General features: G+C 48.7%; 1 protein-coding gene across 1 annotated transcript in view; it reads right to left on the bottom strand.

Annotated features, from left to right (window-relative positions):
* Window positions 1-6: 6 nt before the first annotated feature.
* The window catches only part of MYO9A (myosin IXA), a gene marked incomplete at both ends in the record, with an annotated part of 67,094 nt that continues 39,819 nt past the window's right edge, over window positions 7-27,281 (bottom strand). Inside the window, 23 exon segments of the mRNA XM_010152128.1 lie at window positions 7-70; window positions 486-628; window positions 827-1,029; window positions 3,947-4,070; window positions 5,178-5,309; window positions 5,788-5,893; window positions 6,235-6,363; window positions 6,856-7,048; window positions 9,312-9,373; window positions 10,255-10,366; window positions 11,055-11,102; window positions 12,042-12,230; window positions 12,934-13,050; window positions 13,550-13,773; window positions 14,342-14,499; window positions 14,921-15,033; window positions 19,946-20,158; window positions 20,670-20,751; window positions 22,274-23,923; window positions 24,857-25,167; window positions 25,400-25,549; window positions 26,059-26,181; window positions 27,215-27,281. The exon segment at window positions 27,215-27,281 is cut by the window's right edge and continues 15 nt beyond it. Of these exon segments, the coding sequence (XP_010150430.1) occupies window positions 7-70; window positions 486-628; window positions 827-1,029; window positions 3,947-4,070; window positions 5,178-5,309; window positions 5,788-5,893; window positions 6,235-6,363; window positions 6,856-7,048; window positions 9,312-9,373; window positions 10,255-10,366; window positions 11,055-11,102; window positions 12,042-12,230; window positions 12,934-13,050; window positions 13,550-13,773; window positions 14,342-14,499; window positions 14,921-15,033; window positions 19,946-20,158; window positions 20,670-20,751; window positions 22,274-23,923; window positions 24,857-25,167; window positions 25,400-25,549; window positions 26,059-26,181; window positions 27,215-27,281 (4,713 nt within the window).

Here is a 27,281-nt window from a genome sequence, read left to right as displayed (position 1 = left end):
GGGTGCCTTCGCAGCCGGCTCAGCCCCTCCGCCTTGGTGGGGCGCGGGGAGGTAAGTGCTACGCTTCTCTCTGCGGGGAGGCAGGGGGAAGGCCCACCGGAGGATTAACACCCCGAAACCAGCCCGCACCTCGGCACCGCTCCCGGAGGCTGATATCCAGGATAACATTCCCAGCATCTCGCTGGAGGTACATCACCAGGGATGAGGAGGCGCCCTCCCTGCCCCATCAGACCTCGGGTGCTACCCCCCACCTACCCAGGTCCACAGGTCTTAACCCTTCCCTGCCCTCTTGACGCCCATTCCAACTGCTAAACACCACGAGCGGGCAGGAAAACCAAACAGCCCCCACCCAAGCTATGGAAAACCTGGGGGCCGGCCTAATGGTGGGTGTCCCTGCCCACGGCAGCGGGTTGGACCGGATGGCCTCTGGAGGTCCCTCCCAACCCAAACCGGTCTGCAATGAACCCAAGAACGCCTGGACTCACCCGAACGATCGGAGATGGCTCCTTCGGAGTCAAAGTTCAAATTTTCGGAGCTGTCGGCCGTGCCGATGGAGGCTTCGGACTCGAGGGTTTCGTCGTCGGAGGCGCGGGGCTCCAGTGTCAGCATCTCGAACGTCAGCTCCTCCCTGCCAAAAACCAGACCCACTGACCGGGGATCGACCGCCAGGACCGAAAGGCAGGGGAGGAGAAGGGCTGGGCACAGCCCAAGAGATCACGGAGGGATGGAGGCCTCCGGCTCACCCTCCGAGCAGCACGCCAGCCATACGACACCGGGTAACATCCGCGCGTAACCTACAGCGGTTTGAACCCCTGGCCGGACTCACTTTTCCTTCTGCAGGCTCTCGATCTGCTCGGTCAGCACCTTCTCCTCCTGCTGCATGGCCGCTTGCTGCTGCTCCGTCACCTCCATCTCCATGGCTTCCTCGCTGCTCATCGTCTCCTCCGGAACGTCCGTCACCGAGGGCAAGCGCACGGCGACGGGAGACGTCGGGCTGGGGTAGGCGCCGCGCCGCGTGCGTCCTTTGCCCTGAAGAGAGAGGACGGTGTCACCGCCACCAGTCCGGGGGGTTTTGCAAGCGTCGCAGGTGCCAACCACGCTGCTCTCCCACGGAGTGAGGAAGACGGCCCTGGCCATTGGCCCACAGTGCACCCAGGACCCTCCAAAACCTCATCCCAGGTGAGGAAAAGTACCAGGAGGACTCAACACATCGGAGGGGGTGAGGATGGCGCTGACGGACCAGCTGATGGACCAAACGGAACCGGGACTCCGAAGCAAGCCCAGCTGGCAGCAGGGCGGGTTTCCGCAAAGCCTACAGCCCGTGCGGTGGGAAGCTTGCCCTGCCAGGGGGATGAGTCGGGTTTGGGTGCGGCCATCACCAGGGGTTTGATTTCGGGGCACCCAGCCCCTGCTTTATCATTAGATCACATCTCACATCCTTCCCTCGCCCACCCTCGGTGATCCTGAGCATCCCCAGCGTCTCCTTCGGTAATCGCACCTCGTCCCGTGGTGCTCCCATCTCATGTACATGAGATCCATCAACCAAGACCACCTCCAGCGGTCCATTATCAGAGAAATGAGTGTTAATTTTTGCACCTGCAGTTAAATGGGGAGATTTAATGCAGCGATCCCTGCTGGAAAGCTCTGAGGAATTTTTTTTATAATTAAAACCCACGATGGAAAAGGACTCAGACAGGGGTAGTAAGTACGGAGGAATATCATACGTGCAGCTGCTTTAACCTTTTGAGGACCAGCTCTATGGATCTGCTCCAAAGAGTAGGAGAAAAAGAAGGATTTTGGGGGATGAGGGGCACCATGGACATTAAAAAACTTTTATCTTAACTGTTACCATAACCAGACACGTAACCAGACAGTTACCGGAACCGACCAGGACTCGGGAGATGTCGGCCAGCCCGAGTCATGCCCGTCACTCGCTGCCCTCCTGACAACCAGCCCCGGGAGGAACCTGCATCTCCCTGCGGCTGAAGAGCGCGTTCCAAGGCAGCTCTTCTCCCTGTAGGGCTATTTCAACCCTGCAGCTGGGACACCCCCAGGTATTGCTGAGCCCCTGTGTGCCTGGAGTGGGTTTGCAGGGTTTGCAGTCTCCTTTTTCCCTTTAAAAGTGACATTTGCTGCATTTTACCCCTTTCATCTTTCAACATCACACCTCGGAGATCATTCTCCGGCAGCGGAGCCGCTCCTGTGCCCCGGCATTCTTCTGATGGCACTTTCTCACGGGGGCTCCTGAGCTGAAGCGCAGCTACCCGAATCCTATTATCCAAAACCCCAGAGATCCCAAAGATCCCTCCGGCCCTGTGAAATGGCACGCTTGCGGAACAGCATCGGGGAGGCAGAGCTCGAATTCTGCTCTCCTCCGTCTCCTGACCTCTGTGGATGCTGAGGGACGGGAAGAAGCATCATGGGCTGAATCTGGTAGAAAGGCCAACAGCCCCATGATTATCCCCAAAAACCTGTGGGTCCTTTTCTTGCCTGTTGTGGTCTCGCTGGGAACACAAACTGGGATGGAGTTTGGGAATACAGGGGTTGCTGGACCCTTCCCAATTCAAACCTGGGTGTCCTGACCTTGAGTTCAAGGTAGGGGTGGTTTTCCTCCTCCAAGAAGGTGGAGGAGACCATCAGAGGCCTCGTGGTCACTGAGGCATCTGAGCTGGGGTTTTTGTTTACCATCTCGAGATACAGCAGCACCGCAGAAGCAACCTGATGCTGAAACGCATCCGGAGCAAGCAGGAATTGTGTTGGGAAGGGATGAATCAAGTAAAGCAAAAAGAGGGAAGCACAGGATGGAAAAAAGAAAACAATACAGAAAAAAAAGAAAAGTAGGAAGGGGAGAAGGGGTGGGAAGTGTTTTTTTGAGGAGCTGCGTGCAGGGATGGCCGAGTGCTGGCCATCCTGAACTCCTGCTGCCCGGGGGACCTGTGGGAGAAACGGTGGCGCTGAGGAGCAGCACCCGCACGGGGACGGGACGTCACAGACAATGGTCGGTGGGACGAGGCTGGAATGAGCGGCGGTGACAGACAACGGAGGAACGCGGCGGCTGGTGCGGGGCGCGCTGCAGTTAATACATACCGGGATTGTACTGCGGGTTATGCTCATAAATCTAACTGCAATTAGTACGGGTTTCTGGATTAGAGAGGAGATGAAAAGGAAAGCAGAAGGTTAGAGTGCACATGCTGTTGCCCCTCCAAAAAACCCGTTTTTGTTCATTTTTATGGTTTCTCTTTTTAACTGGGACGAGCAGGGCAGCTCTGCAGCACCAGCTCCACAATCTCAGGCAGCCCCTGCTTGGATTTCATTCCCAAAAAGCAGGAGCAACATGCCCCTGCGGACCACAGTGGGCAGGTCCAAGCGGAGGGGCTGCTTGGCTCCTTAGTCCAAGCCTGGGACAACCATGCTGCGCCGAGTCCGTCCCTCTCCGGCAGCCCAGCAAGCCAAGCGCGGGGTGCATCTGTGGCCCGCCGGCCCCCCAGGAAGCATGGAAGCTCAATGAGATGGGTTTGAAGATCCCAAAAAGGCAGCGCAGGAGCAGGGAGAGCCCTTGGAGAGCTCATTGTGGGTTCAGATAATGCAATCGAGCACAAAAAAAGGATGGTCTAGGTCTCCCATGGGGTGACATCGAGCCAGTCAATGAAAGGCTTGACTCAACCCAGGTCCAACCAAGCTCAAATGAAGGTGGAAACGTTCATCAGGAGCGTCTGAGCTGGAGTGACCACATTTCCACGGACTGTTCCCACCTCCTCGTGCTTTGGTATGACTCCCTGCGAAGGCAAGGAGCCACCGTGGGGCTGAGCGCCCCCTGTCCTGGGGGAGATGGTGCGGGAGGTTGTGAGGGGTTTGGGAAGCTGGAATAAACAGGAGAAGGTCAGGTAGGGTTGCTGCAGGGGCAAGGAGAGGACAGGAGGGAACAGAGGCAACTTTGGCATCTCACCATCGATCTGCGGATCAAGGAGAGGCGGCTCTTGGCTTTGTTCTCTGCAAACTCCAGGCTGTTGATGTCCTTGAGACGAGCCTTGTATTTGTTCATCTGCTCAATGACGATTAATTCTACGCAACTAAGGGGAAAAAAACCACAAGAGAAGAAAAAGTGGGAGGAGGAAATTATTGATCTGAGCTGGCCCTGTCTTGCCCAAAGATCTGGCCTGCTGGAAAGGCATGGAGGGCGAATGGTCCAGCTGGAAATGCAAGGGCAGTGGAAATTCCCCCTAAAAAGGAGTGATAACAGGCTACGGATGGATCAAGGAACTCAGATTAGAGAAACTAAAGATCCCTAAAGATCCCACTGGAGAAACTTCCTCATCTTGAAGAGGGGTTAAGGAAATACAAAACCGGGAAAGGCAGGTTGCTTCCACCATTCCACAGATTCAGACTCGCTTGCACGCAGTAATGCTGCAGCAAGCTCGTGCAGCTGAGCTGACTGTTTAATGCTGTCAGAAGTGTGTTTGGGGAGAAAAATAATCCTTTCCACATAATAAAATTAGAAGTCTAATAATAAAAAAGCCTAAGGGAGAAGCTACAAAGGAATCCTGTAGGATGAGTGCTGCTACCAGCTGGGTGTCGAAGCACACCCTGGTCTCCCACAATTTTAATAGACTTAGTGGAGGTAAACCCACCTCTTTCAGAAGCCCAGCCCTCCACTGGATGGTTCCCCTTATTATCATTGTCCCCATTATCTGCTTTTAAATCTATTCAATATGAGCCAGACTGAATTTGGGCAAACGCTTCACTTCTTCTCTGTAAAATCTTTGCAATTACGTCAAATACCTTAAGGAAATCTAAGTACGCAGTATTAATACTGCTGCAGACCAAACAAACTCACCTCCTCAAATAAAAAAGACGAAATTAGGTAAGAGTAAAGATCTGCTTGCCATAAATGCGATTAATTATAAAACCACATCAGCACAAGTTGAGATGTGCTGGGCAGGAGCGCAGGTTGATCTGCTCTTGTGGGTGCACCATTGCTTAAAATTCCCTGTTCAGCCACCTCTTGGGGATTGAGAGAATACGGAATATATTCATGAAGACACATTTAATACGCGTTTGTAATTTCGGTGCTAAAGCTCCCTATTCTCGAGCCGTTTGACCATCGTAAGGGTTATCGAGATGTGAGCAGTGACGTGGGAATGGTTATGGAGCTGGATCACCCAGCACCACGTTCTTACGTGGTTGTTTTACTGATGTCTTGAACGCTCTGCAGCGGGTCCGTCGTGTCGGGGCAGCGGAGGATACAGGGAGCAAAGACGATAGCCAAGGCATTAGCTGACATTCGATTGGTCTCTTCTTGGAGGGCAATCCTGAAAAAAATAGGGATTAAGAGAAGTCAGAGGTGAAGGCACCTTCACTTGACCTCTTCCACGTGGCCATGGATGAATAGAGGAGGTGACACTTCTACAGTGCTACCTTCCTCTGCCAGCAAGCGCGCTGCTCTGCCCTCCCCTCTTTGCTCTGCTCGACAGAGAGAGCCAAACCTGAAGAATCAGATGTTCCCAGGGGAGGGAAACAACCGTTTTCCACCCAAACAACCTGTCCCTGCAGTGGCGAGACGCACCACGGACCCACAGGCACCAAGAGCAACCAAAGCTCTGTGGAGGCTGCTCATCAGTACGAGCATCACTTGGATAAACAGCTCTTGGGCCACCTTCCAGGAGACACGATGGACCTGGAAGCTCTTCCCTTTCCTTTGCCCACCTGCTTTCGGTCTCCGCTATTTTGGGATGTAAGGATGTCTGAGCGTTCCCACCCGTTGCCCAAAGCTGCCGCGGCCCAACATACCTCACCAGGTGGAAGATGAGACGCTCCAAGGTGCTGAGATGGGTGCGGGAGAGCTGGTCGATGACCGAATACACTCCCCGCACCGTCTCCTTCCGCTCCTGGAGGCCTGTGGAGAAAGCACCAGCCTTTAGGGGCAGCTTCTACTTCTTCCTCGTATTTAAAATGAGACCTTCTTAATGCTTGCTTGCTTTTACTACTTAAAAAACACATCTTCCGGCTAACACTTTTGCTGAACCACGATGCAAACATGCGCCACCAAAGGCGAGACCGAACTGCCCATGGCTTTGCATGAAAAACACAGCCAAAAAGTCAGACTCTGAAACTGGACAAAAACAATTTGGCAAAACCAGCTGATTTGAGACCAAGGAGTAAATGAAGAATTTGGCGCTAAAACCGGTCACCATTTCCCTCTGCCAAGGGAATGGGATAGCAAAGGAGGCTCCTTACCCATCGCCCGCAGAAACTCCTCGTAGAGCTCAAAGGTCATGAGAGGGTTGGGCAGATCTCGGAGCCACTGCTTGAACACGCTGGCAATGACGTGGATGTTGTAGTCGTCTAAATTCACATTATCGAGGTCTGCATTCGGCAGTGGATTGCGGACAAAGAATAAAAACAAGCGGCAACAAGATCAATATGAAGCCGTAAGTGAAGCCAACGTGTGGATAAGCTACTCTAGGATTGAAAATGTTCATGTGCCACCCCAGAACCACACTATGTTCAGTGTCAATATATCCGTCACTTGATTTAAGCTTCACGCCTTAAAATCTGCATTTTCCAGGGCAAGTAACCTTACGTGGGACCAGGATTTCTAAGGCTCTAGTTGAGTGTTTTCCCTCAAGCAGAATAATTTTTTTTATGCATCACACCCAAAAAGGTACGAGTCAGTGGCTTGAGAACAGATTCTGATTGAAAACGTGAAAGCATCACTTGCATTTCCACAGCCCGTGGTCGGGGAAGGCAGGACCGCTCTCTCGCTATGCCCCAGTGAAGCACCTCACTTCCTTACATCCAACCTCGCTCTGGCAGAGATTTTTCTCCCCGCGTGGTTTCTTCCCCCCATCCGTTTACCTGTATCGAGCCCTTGCCGCAGCTCCTTGATCTTGTTGGTGGACCCTGACTTTCTGTAAATGCCCTCTGTGTACAGCCCGTGCATTTCGATGTAGTTGATGAGCTTCTCCACCAGCACTGGCACCGCTCGCTCCTCACTGGTCAGCCGGGAGAGCTCCACACCGAACTGCCGAGATGAGAGCTCGGGGTCATACTGCAGAAGAAAAGGAAAAAGAAGGGTTTTAAAATCCTTTTACAGGAAGCAATGCTGGCGCAGCGCTCAGATCTGGTTGCTGCTCCAAGTTCTTCAGCTGATCCAGGTGACCTGCAAGTCTAACGAGGCCAAGTGCAAAGGAGGACGGCCAGCAATGTGCATCTTGCAATGCTCCAGCGGTCTCTGGGCGTGCACCTGAAGTCATAAAAGTCTGAATTTTCTCTCTTTAACCACCCCACTGTGGTTATATTCTCAGCCTGGCAGAACCGACGCAGCTGGACACGGTCCTCCTCCACCTCCTGCCCCCGTGGCATCATCTCTAGGGATGATTTCACTGCCCAAAGAGGATGCACAAAGCAGAACAGGTAAATCCGAGCCTCGGGTACTTAGGTCAACTTGCAGCATTGGAAATTACAAACTGCCTGTGAACAAACGTGATGCCAAAATGACAGCATGAAAAAACATTGGGGAAGACCCTTTTGCCAGCTGTAAATGCCCACTGTAGATTTGATACTTAGCAAATTCAAATGTGAACGAATTCCTCACGAATGGGAGATTCCGGGTGGGAAAAGTCAAAAGACCTAATAAACTTTGACACAAATGCCTGGCCCCAGCAAAAGGAACGTGACAGGGCACACAGCACCATCCAGTCATCAGCAGGACAGCGGTGACCATGACACAGGTCACAGCTCCCCGTACAACCACTTCTGCATCTTTGTTCTTGCCATTCATCAATCTTGTCAACCTTACAAGAGGATGTGAGGAAGATGCCCGTGCTATTTCATGCTCTAGGGAAGACAAAAAACCACCCCAGGATCATCCGGTCTCAGCTACCAGTTGGACTTCATCACCTGCTGTTCAACCAGGCTGCTTGGCTGCTAAAACCATCAGGAAATGCGATGTCACAAAACCCACGTGCTACTTTTACTCAAGGGAAGTAGCTCTGAGATGAGGACCAAGCATGGGTGAAAGCAGTTTCTGCAGTCATCGAGAGAGATGAGATTGGTGTTTTCCCAAGTTCACCACAGATCTGGAGAAACAGACCCAGCCCGGGACAAGGCTAACAGTTATAAAATCAACTGCTGCCAGAAAATAAAGATCTCTTTCTCAAAGCATAATAGACGGTTTGTGGTTCCTCCTTGCTAAAAACAACCCTGAAAACATTAACCCACTGAGCACAGACAAGCCAGAGCCTTGGACCTCCAACGGCTCAAGTGGAAAGCTACCGTGGAGACACAGGGAACTCGCTTCCTTGGGCAGAGCACAAAAACATCCCTGTGCAAAGAAACCTCAAGAAATGAGAAGGCCCCAAGCATCTCTGAGCTTCTCCGAAAAAAACGTAATCGGAGACCTCACTGAACTTTCCTGATCTGTAGAGCAGAAACCCATACAAGGTGTTTCCAAATCTTGCAGAAAGACTGCCAAAAAGGGAAAGGGCGCAGCAAAAATCCTGTATCAAAGCAAACATATTCAAATCTATATATTCAGCGTATATATTCAGATTACTTCTTGGGAAAAATGTAATCGTGCAGCTTTATGGAGGCTGTATGATTATGGAGGCTGCTCTTCCCCAGGGAGCCTCCCAGGGAGCCGACAAAGCTTTATGCACATTATTATCCTGGCTGAATTATCCTTCTTTTGGGCACAAAATGAACTTAAAAAAAAACCCAAAAAACAAAAACCAACAAACGACCAAATCTTGATGATTCATTGTTAGGCAGGGGGACATGCCGAACTCATCCTCTGTCCTCCATACCCCCAAACCCAGCAAACAGTATCTGATCGGCTCTAAGGAGCACGGGGAGTGTTTGAGCATCCTCCACCCACCCTTCGCTCAGCTGTAGCGCTGCCGCTGTTTGGGGACCGCGCCGTGAGCCGAGGCGGGAGCCAGCAGGGTTAACAATAACCCGTGTTCCCAAGAATAACCCGCATTTAAGAACAACCCCAGATTTACAAGTCCTTAAAAGCTATAAAACGAGGCAGCTTTCTATTACTCAGCCTGGTTGCAAGGCAGGGAACGTCACTGCAACATCTGCAGCATGACTGGGCAGATACACAGCGACGCGGCACTGCGTTCCTCCCAAAATACAGGCAAACGCTGAAGCACTGGATGGAGAGACCTCAGGGATCTCCGGTCCAAGCTCCTGCTCGAAGAAGGGTTATTGCCAGTGTTATATCAAGTTCTGTGCCTGCAAATATTTTTTATACAAGCCTGGGATCACCGTCTGAAAGGTATTTAATGAAAGGAATGAGAGACATTTACCTTTTTGGAGCACTTGGTTGTGGTTTTAAGACAGCACTTCTTGTGACAAGCATATTTACATACTGCAACAAAGCAAAACAGTATTTAACAATCCAGAAAGTCAGATCACTGAAGAAATATGAATTTAGTAGCTCCTCTCAGGACTAGCAGGTCAAAAGTTGAATCTGCAGTTCCCAGGGGCCAAGTCTAAATCAGATCCACACAAAAAAAAAAAAAAAAAAAAAAAAAAAAAATTAAGCCTTTACTTTTAAAGGTCACATATTTAAGTCCCTGAAACATTAAAAAAACCCTGACAGATCAACTCGAAAAACAATCCATGAGTTACTCTGAGCTATCAGACACAGATACCATCAAAGACGTAGGAAACAGGACCTAATTTGTATTCTTCCTGCACTGGACATCAGCCTGAAATACCCCAGGGTCGGTACCTTCAACCTAATCAAAGAAATGGTGGAAACACCAAAGTCACGGCTCAAACTTTCCCATTGGTCATCCTCTGTTTTCCTGATCTCCTCCAAAAATTCATGTGTGTGGACGTCAAAAGGGCTACGCCAAATGAATTTGCCATGGTCAGCAGTCCCGTGGGCTGAAGCCGTAGGGCACGTTTGCCGTACCTGACTCTCTCCCATCCCTCTTACTGTGACACTTAAATATGGTTTCGCCTTTTGGGATAACCACAGCACCTTATGGGATAAGATGTGTAATGCAAAGCTCCCCCTCACAAGACTAACCCTACCATGAGGACTGGAAGGACTATTGGGATAGACTTACTAGTTGGCTTCAGAAAAATCTTAGGATCTGTCCCAGAAGCTTGTCTAATGTGAAAAAACATGAATTATTTGGGAGCGGGGTTGCAGGAAACAGCAGCAAACATTTTTGAGAGCCCCAGAACTCATCACAGTGATACAAGCACATGAAAAAAGGGCAAAGAGAGCGTACTTACATTTACAAACAGAAGCCCTGTCCATTATCCAGATCAAGGAGGAACAATATTCACAGTAGGTGGGGATGCTGTACTGGGTCGCTTTAAAAATGTGACCGTTGTGCTCTTCTACCTGTAAAGAAAAAGATTGGGTGGTGAGAAAAAGATGGGTGAAGAGTTTGCTGCAAAATGGGGAGATGAACACAGTCGGTTCTTCAACCTTGAGTTGTTACTTGCTATTTTTGTTTCCTTTTGTGCCCAATAACCCCACAGGCAACCCAAACAACCAGGTGGCATGGGAACCAAGCTGCCGTGCAAGCAGGTTAGAAACCACGTTTGACCGAGGTTGGCTGGTCAATCTCTCCATGTTAAGAAGGTCTTCGATGCACCCATGGCCCCTTTTCGCTCTGCCTCTGCCTCCTTCCTGGTACTGTTATATACTTCAGGAAAAAAAGGAAATGTGATCTCCTGCATCTCTGATATTAGAGACATAAAACACACACTGTAAGTTGATGCAGAAACCCAGAACAACACTTTCTGTTTTGCTCTCAGTTATTCTGTAATAACTCCTGACATTACATGTACTATCTCGACTGACGTGGGACCTGTTTTCAGACGACAACCTACAGTAATCCTTGATCAAGCAAAGCAAATCCACCCCATCCATCTTTCTAGCATCTCCTTTCACGGTTGCATGTTCATTACAGCGTGATGTTCAGAACCCAGCACAGGACACGCCACGAGCAAGTCTCTTATCACTCGTCATTCTGGCCATGGCGACATTAATTTTTTAATATGTAGACACAGAATGCTCGACTCACCACATCCGCTTCCTTTTTTCTTCTCTTTTTTCGTTCCGTTTTTGGGACCTGGTAATAGAAAGAGATTTAAGGGTATTTACAGGCAATTTCCACAGGTAAAGGATACAGAGGGCTCATTTCTAGCTTTGCCCACTGCTTTCCAGCCCCATCCTCCAGTGCACCTGCAGCCCCAGGACAGCCACTTCTGAAAACTCTCCTACAATCACCCCCTTCTCAGAAATTCCCTGGAAGACTGTCCCCATCTTCGTCTCAGGGTTGGGGTTTAGCTGCTCTGCTTCCAAGAAAGCATTAGTGACCTAAAACTTCTTCCATCTCATGCAAGACACGCAAGGAGGACGTGCCACAGTCCTGCAGTCAGCGCTGATGCTCAGCCTGCTCAGAAGAAAACCTGCCTGGAGAGGGGCCTGGGCAGGACTCAGACCAGAAGAGCCAGACGACAGATTATCTGTACAGTAAACAGCCTCTCCCAAATCCAGCCTGAGGTCCCGTGGTTGTCCTCACAGACAATAGGGAGCAGAAAGCACGGAGCTCAGGTTTGTGAAAGGCACACTGCAAGCTCTGACTGCTTAAAAAACTGCAGAACCCAACCGATGGTCAAGTATATGATCACCTGGGAAGAGGTGAAGAGACGAGGAAAGCATCTCTCTCATTCACTTTCCCTCAAAGATTGAAAAAAAACCCCAAAAACTAAAAAGGAAGCAACAGAGGCTGTCTTTCCAACCATCCATAGATGCTTGCAGCTTTGCCATGGAGACAACATCTACATGTTGGCATTGGCCAAGGCCCAGCTCAGCCCAGAGGTGAACTGGGGTTTGCTGAGCCCAGGGAAACACAACCAATGAATCACAATTTGCGTGCTGGCTCACGCTGTCCACCTCAGCTTAAAGCAGAGAAGACAACAGCGCTTCCCACGTGTCTACAGAGAACGTGACCTCGTAGAAAGACAGTTCCTAAACCTTCACGGGGCTTAAGGAAAGTGCTAACTACCTTCACCGCGGTGTAGTCCAGGGGTTTGTACTCTATCATATATTCATCCAGGAAGACTTTGAAGGTGTTGACCCAGACTTTAACTGGAGACTCACTCCAGTCCCTCTGCTCAAGCCTCATGGTCTTCTCCAGAATCTGTTCGAATAAGGCGTACAGGTCCTTATAGCGGATGCTTTTCCCGTCATCCATCTTTTAAGGAAAAAGAAACAAAAAGAAAAGGGTCTTTTAAACACCACAGAATACCTGTTTATCTCTAGAAAATTATTTCAGCCTGACAGGCTTCCAAATGCTTGGGGAAAGGCCAGGTATGATTAAAAGAAGGACAAAAGGAACACCTAATAGAGAGGTTTTTTGTGACCTTTGAGTCACAAAAAAACTTCAGTCAGAAGTTTTACCTTCAGTCAGAAGCACTGAGGGTGGCTTCTCAGTGCACAGAGCAGGAGGATGCTAAATGCCAGCTCAGGTCTTAGAGGGAATATTTTGTACCATCTGGGCAATAAAATAGCCTTTTTTGGTTGCTGTGGTCGCTAATCTATAGCGATCATTGCTCAGTTGCAGAAGTAGCAGAAGAGCAGAGCTCCACATTGCTCAAATGTCCATCACTTGCAAATTTAACACAGGGATTTCCAGGTGGAAATAGGAGTTTATTGACTTACTGTCATCTCCCATTTGACTAGGAGCAAGCTGTAACGAGGAGACCAGAAATCTCCACTCAAGGAGGAAGAGTTTAGTCCAAATTTACAGCTCACGGGACAGAATACAAACCAAGAGCATCCTCCTTCAGGATAAGCAGACCAGGAATAGAAGGCTCAGCAACATCTCTACCACCAGGGCTCGGAGCATCTCGTTTCTCCTGGAGGTGGAAGTTCTCACCCCCCACCCAGTCACTTACTGCCAATGCCGAGGAGTAAAAGCTGAAGATGTTTTGTCGGAATTCCTTCAGTGCTTTCTTGAACACAACATCCACCAGCGTGTCCTTCTTGCTGTCCTCGTTATCCAGTTCATTCATCTGGGAAACAAAAGGGGTTTAAATGCACTCACGTGACTTTGGCTGCGGCGGAGTACCGCGTGAGATGAAGCAGCACTAACAAACAGCTGCTCCACCACGGGTAGACAACTGAATCACAGAATCACTAAGGTTGGAAAAGACCTATAAGCTCATCTAGTCCAACCATCACCCCAACACTACCATACCCATTCACTGTTAATGGTCATGGCAGGGTGGTTTCTCCAGCACGTGAACTTAGAAACTCAGTCACCCATTTCTGATGCCACCAGGGGCCACTCAAAGCCACGGAAGCACCGAACCTGCTGTGCTTGTGCAGAACAACCGCAGGTGTGTGCACAGCATGCCCATCTTTTCTCCCAAGCCTGCCCTGATGCATGCTGTCCACCCTTAGATGTATTAATAGCATTGCTACTGCAGCTCCCAGGATAACTTCGGGTGTGTTGCCTCCTTTTGCTGAGCTCCCTGATGATTTATCTGGAGCAGGGAGGACAGGCGTTACCTTTTTCAGGAGAAACTCATCCATGCTCTTCAAGTCACTAGCGCTGGTTATGATCTGCAGCGAGTCGTTCTGCCACTGCACGGGCTCCAGAGCCACGCTGCTGATCTTGACGCTGCGCTTGCGTTTGACTTTGGGAGAGGGTTCCTTGTTCTCCTTAAACTCCCGACGGTAGATACCAGACAGCTCGGGACTCCGCGGGGGGGTCAGGTGGTGAGGTCCCAACTCTACGGGTGATAATTAAAAAGGGGGAAGAGATCGAAGAGCAGATGAAAAATAGTTTTGCCACTAAAACAGGGAGACGGGCATCAGAATAAGCCTGCAGAGGAGAAAAGCACTGTGTGGTACTTGTAGGAAGATTAAATGTAATTTCTCCTCTGGTTATTTCCTCTGTCAAGAGGGGAAACATCCATGTCCAGATGGCTGCCAGGAGGATTAGTGACACGACATTCCTCGAGACCTGTTCTGGATCCCACTCTCTAACCTACTTGCCACCATTTCGGGTTGATGCCATCCATGAATTCAAGAGACGTGAACCAGCATGGACATTCGATTTGTGCAGCTTCCCAACCCGTTTTCCCACAGCAGCCTCAGCCAGACCACACCATAGTACACGGTGTTCCCATTTACAGATACCTGTAGATAAGCCAACCTTCCTTGGTTCTGCATCTTCACCCACACCTCTGCATCATAGGCTACACCTGGTTGTAGCGTAAAGCCAGATTTACACTGGTTTTCCCGCTGCCATGAGAGTGAATGCCAGCTCTCTGCTCCTTACGTCACCCCACCACTTACCTTCACCAAGCTGCAAGCCAGAAATCACCTCCCTGCCGGCGCCTTCTTGCTCCGCGTACAGCTCCAGCAGCTCAGACTGGGTAGCAAGCTTCTCCCGTGGGGTCTTCTTCTCCCCCTGCTTTCCCTTCACCCAGAACCTCATCTTGGCTCGCTGAGGCCTGAAAATAAGACATGGAAAGGGGAACCACCTTAAGTGGGAAAATGTCCTTCTACCCAAAACTACCCCAAGTCTCCCAGACCTTCATCGTGTTTTGAGGAGGAGTTAAATCCACACAACTTCTACCAGAGAGACCAGGCTGCGTGTCCTCAGGAAAGGCAAGAAACTCAAGTTTCACGCATGCAATTGGGTGGTGTGGGATGGGACATCTGGCGGCCCATATCATCAAAACTTTATCATGCTATGAGCAGGACACCTCTTCTAACTGGGCATGTCCACGGTCAGGTAGGAAAGGTGGGATGAGTAACTCGTGCACTGGCTTTGGCTGGCGGCACTCCATAGGAGCCAGGGTGGTTCAAGGTGGTGGACAGCAAGAAGGACACAGCAGGGACTTGTGTCCCATCTCCAGCCACGTTTCCTACCTCCCATCCGGAGCCAGGTTCTTCTGCGCAGCCGCCAGCTTCCCGATCTCCCCCTGAGACATGGTTTTGTGCAGTTTCGATTGGCCCTCCCCAGAGGCGAATCGCTGAACTGTCTGTAACGATTCCAAGCATGAAGTGTTTAAAATGAGGCAGCTCTTGGGATGTCAGCCATTTGTTTTCCCTAGCAAAAATTAGATATTTCATCTCTTATGTCTTTATTTCTATCTGCCTAAAGGTGAAAACCTACAGTGCTGCCAAACTAGCTACAGCTAGAGAAATAATTTAACAACTCCTAAAAGTGAAAGGGATTTCCCTTCCTCCAGCTCCACTCTGAGGTCCAACCTTCTTTCTCCTTGAGCAACCAACGAAGAAAATCAGTGTGCACCAAGCCACGGGTCCTCATCACTCAGCCTGCACAACTGCTCCACTGCCTTGGTCTGGGCAGCTCAGCTCTCCATGCCGGAAGAGCCACGTTAGCCATGAGAAAGTGATCTGTGGTGTTCCCAGCACCAAAGAAACCTTCAACCACATGGATCTGGTCCCAGAAGAGCTTTCTTCTCCAACTCTTGTTGAGAACTTTACAGAAAAGGCCAACAAAGTGTTTGTTCAAGGGACCTGTCAAAACGAACCCCTTAGAAATAGGAGATTTTGAAGCTTTAAAACAAAGAATCTCCACTTTCACCACAATTTAAAATCCCCTGGGATAATTTTTAAGGGTGAAATGAATTTGTAATAATTCAACCTAATGGGATTCCATGAAATAGCCCAGAAATAGACTTGCAGTACTTTAAAAAACTGAAATTTTTTTTTCCCAATTGCAGCTGTGATTTTGGAGCTGGATTCCTGGAGGAGAGACTATTAGCATGAGGAAAGCAGGGAATCAGGTTGTATGAAAGGATTTGGGAGATGACAGTCAAGTATCTCCTATAGCTTTCCCGTCACCTAAATGTTTCAGCTGAATACATTGTGTTTTTAACCATTTCTTTTTCTTCTAGTAAAAATATTTTAAATAAAATTAAATAAAATAGGGACTGAGGGAGTCAAATTTATCATGTTTACTCTTCTTCAATGTTTTATTTTTCACCCCTGGACCAACCTCTCTACCAGCCAGGAGATGGCAGCACAAAGGCAAAATTGCCACTGAGAAAGAAACTGCCTAAACCATCGAAGGGTTTCTTGTTCCTGTTGCTCTCACATTTAAGTGATGATTACACATACGTTGTGGATGGATACTAGGGAAAAAAAATCCCTCAAAACCCATAGAAATTATTTCCACCCAGCCCAAACATACTACTTGCTTTTAAAATTGACCTATTAAAATATTTGCTCCCATGATGTAGGTTTTGTTCTTGAGCAATTTAAACCTTTTAATCACTTTCAGTGTTTAAAAAAAAAAAAAAAAGTGGGGGCATTTCCTCCCTTTTTTTTCTATTTCAAAGCCATTTAAAGCACAATGGTATGTGCTGCCCATGGCAGGCACACCAAGGGCTCACCGCGGCAACACAGGGGTTGTTCTATAAGACATCACATACACTTTCTTTTTAAAATATACATCACATCTACTACAGAAGCAGAGGTAGCGTACAGATTTTGGAGTAGAGCAAAGCAAGTGAAACCCCTGGCTCATGCAGAGGACTGAGTCAGAAACATCTGTAATGCACTTTTTAGACAAAGCTGGAGGAAGGATTTTCTACCATTACTACCACAACTTCTGCTCTGCCCCAGTTCTTGACCTACTATCATTCTGCGTTTCCTCCGCTATCACAGCAACTCTCCAGTTCTGAAAATTAAGGACTAAAAGGCTTTTTTGGTATGAGAGTCTTCTGTTTGAGGAACTCCTCCAAGAAACTGTGATGGACAAGGTCCTGTGGCAGGAAACCTTATCTGCCAAGGCAAACCTCTGCAGCAGAAACCCCCCAGCCAGGGAACACCACAAAGCGCCATGCATGGGCAAATGGCAATAGCCAGGGGGTCTGGAGTTTTCCCCTGGATGAACAGGGAGCCAAATATTTTTCCTTTGAAAGAGCAACCTGTATTTTGCCTGCCAGCACTAGGAAGAGACAACTCTGGCCAAGTGAGATGACTTGTCCCAGCAGGCAGCAGCGCTACGGGCTGCACTGAAGAGTTTCCTGAAGTGCAATGCTCTCTCTGAATGGCTTAGGACAAGAGATCTTCCTTCATCGCTGGCTCTTCAGGAATGCTTGGGATCAGCTGGTGACAGATACTTGGGCTGATGTTTGTTAGGTTGTGGCTTTAGTATGGAGGTTGGAGCTGAATCGTTGCTTTCGTTATCCAAGACTCTCTCTAAGAGCCTATGCTAAAGGAGAATGCATTCAGAAGATACTTCTGGTGTGGTTTCTCTAAACAAGGCTTTCTATTTAACTGCTGCAGGAAAGCTCCCCGGGCTTAGGTGCAAAACAAAAGTGGTATTCCTATGTGCTGACCACAGCCAGGAGCTATTCCTCCCACTTCGACTTGTCTCACCACAAGGCAGGTTAATCCTCAGCTAATCACTAGCTGAAAAACTCAAGGAACCTTTGAAGGCTTGGTCTGGTCAGGAAGCCCTTTAGCCTTAAAGGCTCTTTGGAGTCAACTGCACCTTCAGCAGCCACCTTATACACCTGTGCACCTTGGGTTTCAGCTCTGCTTGAAAACGCGCTTGGTCTTTGCTGCTCTGGGATACCACAGACTTAGGTCAGGAGCGTCCGTTTCTGGTGGACCTCTACTTACCAGCTGGTGATGGACAATCACTGACTTGACGGTCAAGAAACCAACAGGTAAAACAGGCAGGTTCACACCAGTGCAGCGGGTGAGCCATCACATGCTCACCTTCACAAGGTCACACGTGATCCCTTTCATGTATCCAGCAGGCCTGGGCCGCTGAGCAGCACATCAAAAGAGGCTTTTTTGGAAGTTATAGCCAGCGGCAGGAACTGTATGAAAAAGCTATTCACTAGACTGGAAACCAGCCCGTGCATGACAGTTGCCTGACTTGTGACGTTCATGCGTCATGTGAACATCGCAAGGCACAACAAATATGTCTTCATAGGCATCCACCTCCTTGAGCTTGTACCCAAACCAACGTGCACCAGTACTGCTCTATCAGAAGCTGCTCCATCATCTGCAACAGCCAACTGGGTTCTGCTAACACATACCAATAAGCAGTCCCTAAATTTTGTTACTTATGGCGATCCTGACCCAGAAAAGCCACAAGCCAAAGGGCTGGTCCCAAACCTGTAAGAATACAGATGGAAACACTGTGCATGTTGTCAGGACGTACAGACGTAGGGTATTGCTGAGCACACAACACAGCTTCACGGGTAGCATTTACGAGAAAGCAGAACTGAACTGCACAAGGGGTGAAAGTGCTGACCACCAGCTAGAGCTAGAGATGGAGCGCAGGGGAGAAGAGGGATACACGGAGAGATGAGAGACAATTGGCACCTACTACTACTTGCATGCAGTGAGAGCTGTTAAACCCGGTGAGCAGAGTCCCAAAGAGCATTGCTAAAGAGTAGGATGGGCCAGGTCCCTCCCAAGGATGGAGTTTGCCAAGTGTCTTTCCCACCCCATCAGGAAAAAATCAGCTAAAAAACCCCTAACACTCTGTAAGAGGGTAGCCTCCAGGAACACAGCATGGCACTCCAGGTATGGCACGGCCCCCTGCCCGGGACTTTCGCCAGGCTATGTAAAATGCTACATTTTACTACATAAAATTCTCCCTTTCCTGACCTACAAGAAGAGAGATGCGCTAAGACACAGCCAACTGAGCTCAGTTCATAGAGCTGCATTTTTCAATCAGGTTTTGAGTATTCCTGGCTTAAAATCCCTGTAAATTTATCAAAAGAAACCTTAAAAATTCATGGAATTTGTAAATCTCTGCCCTCTTCCTGTGAGGAAATTATCCTTGAAAAATTTATCCTTTATAACAAAAGCTGCTAACAGAAAAGTCACAAAAAACCCTCTTGGCCACCTGACTTTCCTGGAAAAGCTGATTTTAGGATCTCACAAGATGTTTGCTGGACCCACAGCAACAAAATGAATCGCTGACTTTGGATTTCATGCTTTTGTTTGGTTTTATCCTCAGCTCCACATCCAGGACCGTAGCTGAAGCAGAGGAGCACGGCAGCTCCATGCAACGCTCCACCTGGGATCTTAGGGCAGGAGATGGTTCTGGGTGTTTATCCACACTTCTATGGGAATATCCCCACCACCTCAGGAAAAAAATATGAGTGGGTTGGAAGTCACTTGCTGCTTCCACTCCTGAAACCTCTCGGTTTGTGATTTTCTGAAAGCAGCTTATCTGGGAGGGAGATTATGCCTGAGAGGCAAAAGCTCTGCAGCACAGGCTCACACGGCACAGCGCTGCAGCCTGTGGACCTGCCAAGGGACACCGGCTACTCTGCTTTAAAAAGGCACTAAGGTTGTGTTGTTGTGTTTTTTTTTTTTTTTTTTTTAAATTCACTATCTCACTCTCACTATATTTTTCTTGCCCAATTTACATATTTTTTGCTTTCTCTAAGATGCCACCTGCAAGCATTGCTCCGATACTTGAGGACCAAATAATAATCGGACGCCGTGGCTAAGGATACCAAATCAAAAGTAACAGGAGTTGCAATATTTAGATCTTTTTCTTTGTTGTCTGTTGCTTTTTGGACAGTATCTGCCTTGATCTTTTCTATGGATCTGTAGAGAGCATTTTGCTAGAGCAAAAGATCCTAATGGAAATTTATTAATGTTAAAAACCAAAAAAACAGGTAGCTGTGTAATGTGAGTTGCAATGCTACAGGAAAGCTAAGGAAACCGTATCTGACATTGAATTCAGCCAGAAAACATCCCCACAATCAGGAGAAATAAAATTTCCCTATTTGTGCTGTGTTTGCCAAGTTTACCCATCTACAGCATCCTTGGAAGTGGGAGAAGAAGCGGTGGAGGGATCAGTGCAGCTAAGGTTAGCAAAGAAAGGCTCCCGCAGCTCCGCTTCCTCCCTTTTTTTATTTTCCCCACCACGTTGGAAAAAATTACCATTTCGGAGTCACTGTAACAGGCCTGCCCCAGCCGGGCTGCAGGCACCGCCTCGGGATGAGGAGGTTGGTCAGAGGAGAGAAGGAACTCAAAATTGCCATCGTAATCATCTTCCTCCGTATCCCCCTCCCCATCAGCAAAAGTACCTCTAGTCAAGAAATCGGAGCGCGTCCGCGCCATGCGGGCTTTCTTTTTATGGGTCGGTCTGGGAACCTGCTTGACCAAAGGATAAAACAAACAAACAAAAAAGGTTTTTAAAATAAAAAGGAGATTCTACTGATTGGCATCATAGTGTAGCTCTAGTACGGCCTTAAGAAACCCCTGAGTAACACTGCATCTCAGGGAGGGGACACAATATCACATGTAGTGCAAGAAAAAAACCAAAGACCAGGGAAAACAACAACCAAGACAGCACGGTGAAAAGGGACAATCATGGATGTTACTCAAACGTACATTAAACCAAACCAAGACAGGACTCTGTTGGACAGTGTTTGCCATCAGGACTGTGAGATCCTTCCTATCCAGAGCTGCTACGAATTAATGTTCTCTCATTTTTAAGAGAAAGTGCGAAGGTTGCCACGCTGTGATATCCCCCTTCCCTATGTCTAGCGACCCTTGAGCTTTATAGTTCACTTCTTTGTAGCTTCTGAGGGAGAACTGGCAGAATAAGGCTATTTTTTTCTCATGTTCAATTAAAGGAGAAAATAAGAAAGCCACAACTTACCTCCCCTCTGCCAGACCCCGGCATCTTAAACGGCTTCCTAGCTAGTTCACCTTTGGAGAGGCATTGATGACACCCTTCCCTGCGGAAACACAACAGAACAGAGATGTTTCATCTTCTCCTGAAAGCCTTCCCACCACTCCAGCCTGGCTTGCAGGCACGTGCAAGTGCAGAGCCCAAGCAATCAAGACCAAAATTCTGAGTTTGAAATCATGAATCTAAGTTTCAAATCATGAATCGCTTCGAATTCCCCAGGATTTGAGTGAATACCAAAGGGCCAGAAGATGTCAAGTTCTGCCTGCATACTCTACCCATCATGGTGCTTACAGATGGTACCTTTTCACTTCTGGATTCTCAAAAGTGATTGTACTGTTGCAGAATAAAAAGAAAAATACAGGATTTTTTAATATATTTCTTTTCCTGTTGCTTGTTCTGTGCATGAACCAGGAAAAGAAATGGAAAGACATTTTTGGGGGGGAAGACTATTCTCAAATACCCATTTTCAACCACCTCTCCAGGACCATCTGCAGATTTTCATACGAACTGGTTCAGAACTTGTTGCCCAGAGAAGCTGTGGATGCCCCATCCCTGGAAGTGTTCAAGGCCAGGCTGGATGTGGCTTTGAGCAACCTGGTCTAGTGGAAGGTGTCCCTGCCCATGGCAGGGGCGTTGGAACTAGATGGTCTTTAAGGTCCTTTCCAACCCCGTTTTGCACCTAACATTAGCATTAAAAAATACAGGCACTTAATTGCTGTTTGCTTAATTCACTCTTTCTACCATCACTTCCAAATAAAACCCTCACCATGCCAACGTGCAAGGGATGCTGCTGGATCTATCAGGGGCCTCTTCCCCTTCACCTGTGTCTGGACTTAAAGAACCTGCCCAAATTAAATGGGAATCTCCTCCCATCGCAATGGTACATAAATCACAAGATGAGGAGGTACCTTGGGTTGTCAACAGCAAACATTCTCTGGTAGGTTTTGCCTTGGAAAGGGTGCAGCAGGGGTATGTGCTAAATGGCCAAAACCTCTCCAAAATTAGGCAAGGCAGCTTAAACATGACAGAGTGGGAGGAAATGTTGTCCCAAGGTTTTCCTGCGGTCTCTAGACCCTGTGCTGGAGCAGCCCATCATTCAAGCAACGCGATGGAGCTGAGTGAGTGCTAAGCCCATTACACGTGGAATTATCTTTGTAAGTGATACGTTGTCAAAACTTTCTCCAGACAGTTGCCGTTTCTTTAATTTGCAGTGGTAAGATTGTCCAAATGACTTTGCTGGCTGTGTTAATTCTACATTAATCAAGAAAAATCCTGAAATTTTCTGCCTTATCTACTAATTTCTACTCTGACTACCCAAAAATCCTAAGAATTTTTTTGTCATCTTATACCTTGAGAAAGAAACTCCCATCAGTTGCCCAGCAGTGTCGACCCTCTTTCTATTAACTCCCTTTACCTGCCTCTCATCCTGGCCCACTCACTGTTAGAAGAAACCCAAAACCTTAGTTTTGCTAGGTGTTTTGTGTCCTCTGCAGAAACAACATGCTGGACCATTTGCATAAAGCGGTCTCTAGCACAACAAAAAACCTACGGAGAAAACACTTTTTACTCACTGGAGGCCGAAGGGATTGTCTTTCGGTGTGAAGAACATAGCACTTGCCCTCGTCTCTTCGGTGGCCTGGTTGGGCATTCGGGGCTGCTGGAGGCGCTCCATCCTTGAGAAGTGGCTGCCTGGGAGGTCCCTGGGATCCAGAGCCGGTCTGGAATGGCACCGTGGTTCCAGCGCCGATCCTGATTGACCTTCTCTTCGCTCCATGAACATGCTGACGGGTCTGTCTTTGGGAGCACTGTGAGCTGGAGAGCTTCCCCTTGTCCCAACAGTGAGACCTTTGATGTCCACTGATGAGGTTGGAGTCACACCTGTGGTGGGTCCATGCTCCCCTCTGCTCTGGGGGTGCAGTGTAAGGACCGACTGAGGCCGGCTGTCTGTTTTTTTGGATGGTTTGTGGAGTGAGTCCTTCATTCTGCTCTGCTCAGCCCTCTGCAAAGCCTCCATCCTCCCTTGCTGCTCAAAGGCTTTGCGTTGCCTCTCCAGAATCTCCTTCTGCTGACGGATCTGCTCCATCATTTCCCTCTCATTTTGCAGCTGAAGCTGCTTTTGCCTTTCTTCTTTCTCCACGTTGAGCTTTTCCAGTCTCCTGATGACAGAGTCTGGAGAATGGGCCTGTGTTGCACTTGCTGTCCCACGTTCCTCTCTCTTGGTAGAGGACTTCTCCTCTTCCTCCCCTCCCAAGCCTCTGCGCTGGTCTGGCTCAGAGTCCTTCCTGACCTCAGAGAACGTAACTGTCCTCTCCTCTCTTTCTACTGCTTTGTTCCTCAGGTTATTCTCCACCAGCTTTACCTTCACGTTGTCTTGTGGTGGAACATAGAAAGTAGGTAGATTGCTGGAAAGGAAGGTTTCTCTCGGATGCACCTTGCATATAACATTCTGGGGGTCGGAGACCGCGCATTCCTTCAGGGTGAGGTTGTCGGGTAGCTCCAAGTCTGAAGGGATCCTTCTGCCACCAGGTAAATTGCTGTTCACATCTGCCACGCAGAAAGACTTCTCCTGCAGAGCCTGGGGACTGCTGGGCAGGGAGTCAGTGGAAAATGACTGCACATCTTGCTCATCCAGAACTAAGGAAATGCGTTTATTATTTGGGGTATCTTCACAGCTTAACATCTCAAAGCTTCCTTGAGAGCTTTCGCTCTCGGGGGTTCCCTGAGGGGAATGAAGTGCCTCAGATACAAGCTCGGTGGACCACCGCCGCTCTTCTGAAGGTGACAGCCCACCGGTGGACCGGACCTTAAGCAGCTCCAAGCTAAATTTTGCCTGTTCCAGTTCACGCATCCTCCGGCTTTCTCTTTTCGCACGAACCACTTTTTTCTGGTTGAGATCCTCTAGCGACTTGGGTCTCTCTCTCACAACGACCTCCTCTTCAGTGTCCATCCCGCTCTGGCTACTGGCTCTCTCGTGTCTTTTGTGCAATAAATTTGCAGAAGTATCCAGTGGGTCCATGTGATTCACTCGGTTATTCTCCATCAGTGATTTATGTTCCTCTATGGCTCTCACTCGCTCTTCAAATGAGCTGTCCTCCCACTTAGATGGGTCCAAACCTTTAATTTGCAAAGCATCATCTGCCTCCAATCCATCCTCTTCTCTAACCGACAGGCCATTCTCCAGCTGCGTCTCTTTTAATCGCTGCTCTTTCAAAGCTCTAAACCTGCAAGAAAGCAGAAAAACAGTGTTATCACACCCCCATGCCCACTCCCGTCCCTTCAAGACACTGCACAGGTGGTATCTCCACCACCACCACCACCATCACCTCACCACCGCTGGCATCTCAAGCAAACCTCCTGGCACGTCCAGTGCATGTTCAGTTTTCAATTTTCTCCTCTTACGCCATCTCTCCAACTCAAGGATTGCCCCAACGCACCTGAAAGCTTCTCTTGTGCCGACAGCAGTGGCTCCAGCATCCATCACTGCTCTATCTTGTTCGCAAGCTAATGAAGCCAGAAGAGCTTAACCCATTGCACCCCCTCGGATTCTCCATCTTCACCATCCTGCCTGGGCTGCCTCTGGTACAGCTAGTAGGGACTTGTGCCCCATGCCAAGAGCTCTTTGCAGCTTCCAAATCTTCCACCCTACGTCAAGATGCTCCGCATCTCGGAGGCAGCGCCTCCGGCGCATGAAGCAAGATCTGCCCAGCAGCCAGCAAGCCAAGGCATGGCTGGAAACCCTCTCCCCTTTGCAGCGGCTGGCTACCGGCTATCTCCTGTCACAGTGAGACAGCAAAGCAACCAGATTGGCAAGGAAATCTGTGTTAAAAATAGGCTACTTAAACTGATGCTGCTGCCAAGGGAAAAAAACCCCACCCCACTCATGAGTATTTATGGCCTTGGCTTTCCACTGCCTACGTGCTCCAACCTGAAATAGGCTCTGCTTATTCTAAGAGTAGGACCTGCAGCTAAATAAACTCCTTTCTTAGAAAGCGTGGACAAGCAAAGGATCAGGGCAGGTCAGGACAGGGTCAGGGATCCTTCGAAGGGACACTATCCTCTGTAAGTCACTGCAGTCCGAGCAGTGTCAGGATTCGCATCCACCACCTCCCTTATTACAAAGTGTTTTCTTTTTTAACTGAGGCCAATGGTGTTACCTTTGTCGTGCTAAATATCCTCTGCAGGCCGCTTGCAAGCAGACGACTCTGCTCTTACTGGCTGTGTACGACTGCTTTGCGCGGTGTCCTCGCCAGGCTGCCTGGATGCTGGTGGCCGCGCTGTGACGCCGCTTGGCATATTCCCGCCAGCAGCTCTGGATGAGATGGGCTGCAAACTGCATCTGCAGGAACCTCCGCCTCTCCACAAAGCCACGCCAGTGGGTCTGGAGAACGACGGCAGCTTTGCCGAGGACAAGAGGGTCCGGGGATGGTTCGCCTTGCTTCCGGCTCTGGTAACTACGCCAAGATCTCTGCAAACACAGCAGGCAAGTGCTTGTAACGGGTGGTACGTGGGGGTAGGAGAGGACCTGTATTCATCCAGCCTTTTCAGCTCTGTCTCCCCCATTCCCAACTTACAGCACTGGGATTCAAATCCTGCGTGTAAGCTCCTTCCTCAGGCTAGGGGACCTGATTTTACTTATCAGCTGTATCTGTAGGATTCATGGACTGTAATTTGCAACAAAATCAGGCACCATCACCTACCTGTATGATCACTGCGGCTTGCCTTAAGCTGAGGAACTGCCTCCTGCAGAGCATGCTGCGGAACCAGCGCTGCAGCAGCACGATCCGGCGCAGCACCTCCTGATGGAGCAGGTCCTGCAGAAGCTGCCGCTCCCGCTCCTTCATGAAAACCTGGCCAAAAGAAACCCCAAAACCCACTAGGCATGGAAAGATTCTGAGACCACAAGACAAATGACTTAATGCCACTGGTTTCTGTTCCTCCATATCCAGAGAAAGTTCAGCAGATGATTTTAGCTAAGCCACCTCTGACAGGTTCCTGCAGTTTCACCTACAGCCTGCGAGTGTCCAAGCTCTGAATTGCAGAGCCCCTGCTCTCCCTTCAGAGGGGGTGAACTGACAGCTATTCTATCAAACTGTGTCTACACAGACATAGCTGTTTGAAGGTCACCTTGTTACAACCAGACCTGTGACCTCGTTAACACAAAACAACGATGTTCCTTACTATTTTGGGCTAACAATATTCAAAACTTCATTTAAGCCATTGGCTTTTGGCAAACAGAGGAAAAATAGTTTCATTAATTATAAACATATATAAAGATGTTCATTTATCATTAGAGAAATGCAGGCAAATGTTATATCTGTATCTTAAATGTAAGTCTGAGCTGAGGCTAAACATTTACCATTGTTCTTCCAACTTGGTAATTGTCTGGATCGAGTTTTATTTTCCGGAAGAAGTCATGGATGTTGTGCTTAGATGGGCTGATTCCTTGTGGCAGGAGAACATGGAAATGGCTCACAAAATCCTGAAAAGGACCAAAAAAAAAAAAAAAGAAATGCCAAGATTTGGTTAGATAGGTCCTGTTGTGTCCCTTTCTTCCATAAATATGGGATTTGCTCCTCTGGCCACATGAAACAGGATCTATCGAGTGAGCAAAAGGACAGATAGCATTTTACAGATTAGGGAACACCAAGTTTCATCCACCATTTGTGGTTTGATGGGAAACACAGCAAAGCAGGGACCCAGCAACGTTCAATTCAACGTTTCAGAGGTTCTGCAGAACCCATGGGGTCATCTCGAGCAAACAATGCTCCAAATCCTCACCACGGGCTCCTACGGAGGGGGGTTATCAGCATCTGCAAAACATCTCGGAGATGCTCCACTGGTTCACTGCTGTGAGGACTCAAAGAGCAGAGGAGGTATGAAAGGAGATATCCTCCCAAATAAGGTTGGGATCCACGCTCTTGGAAAACAAAAACAATTGAGCAGCTTTCCTTTTCTAAACAGCTGCTGTGTAGGACATGACATCTGGCCCAAAGCAGCTGCCAGCAGGAAACAAATCGGCCCCAGCAAAGCATGAAAGCCCTGACATGTATGCAAAACCTGGCAAACACACATAGAAGAAGAAAACAGGAAAAGCTGGATAACTCCTGAGAGGTTTACAGGATGCCAATCACCCTCCTGATGGGACACAGCCAGCACCATCATGATGGGGCAAATGCCATTCGCAGGTGACTCCAAAACACACGCAGAACGCGTGCAAATCTGATACCTTTTTTTGCAAAAAGGAAGTCCACATTACTAAAAACCACTGCTTTTGTTCAAAAACTGTGACGTTATCTGCAGAGGGTCTCGTAGCCCTCACCGAGGTTGAGACCAGTTTGCTAGAAATCAGCAGCACAGCTGAGGACTACCCCATGCCAGACATCAGCTCGTTACATCCACTGCCTTGCCGGAGTGGTAAGTTCATTACCTTGTTAAAAAATGAGCTAGCGACACTCAGACAACTCTGATAACGATGCTAGAGTTGGCAAAAAATGGAAAATGTTTTACTCAACCTGGAAGGAGTACTTGCAGCTGTATCCCGACTGGCGAATGCGAACGGTCTCCAGCATTCCTGTGTAC

Source organism: Eurypyga helias, unplaced genomic scaffold, assembly GCF_000690775.1.
Source record: "Eurypyga helias isolate BGI_N326 unplaced genomic scaffold, ASM69077v1 scaffold1275, whole genome shotgun sequence".
NCBI lineage: Eukaryota > Metazoa > Chordata > Aves > Eurypygiformes > Eurypygidae > Eurypyga > Eurypyga helias.
This window is presented reverse-complemented; position numbering and strand designations above follow the sequence as displayed.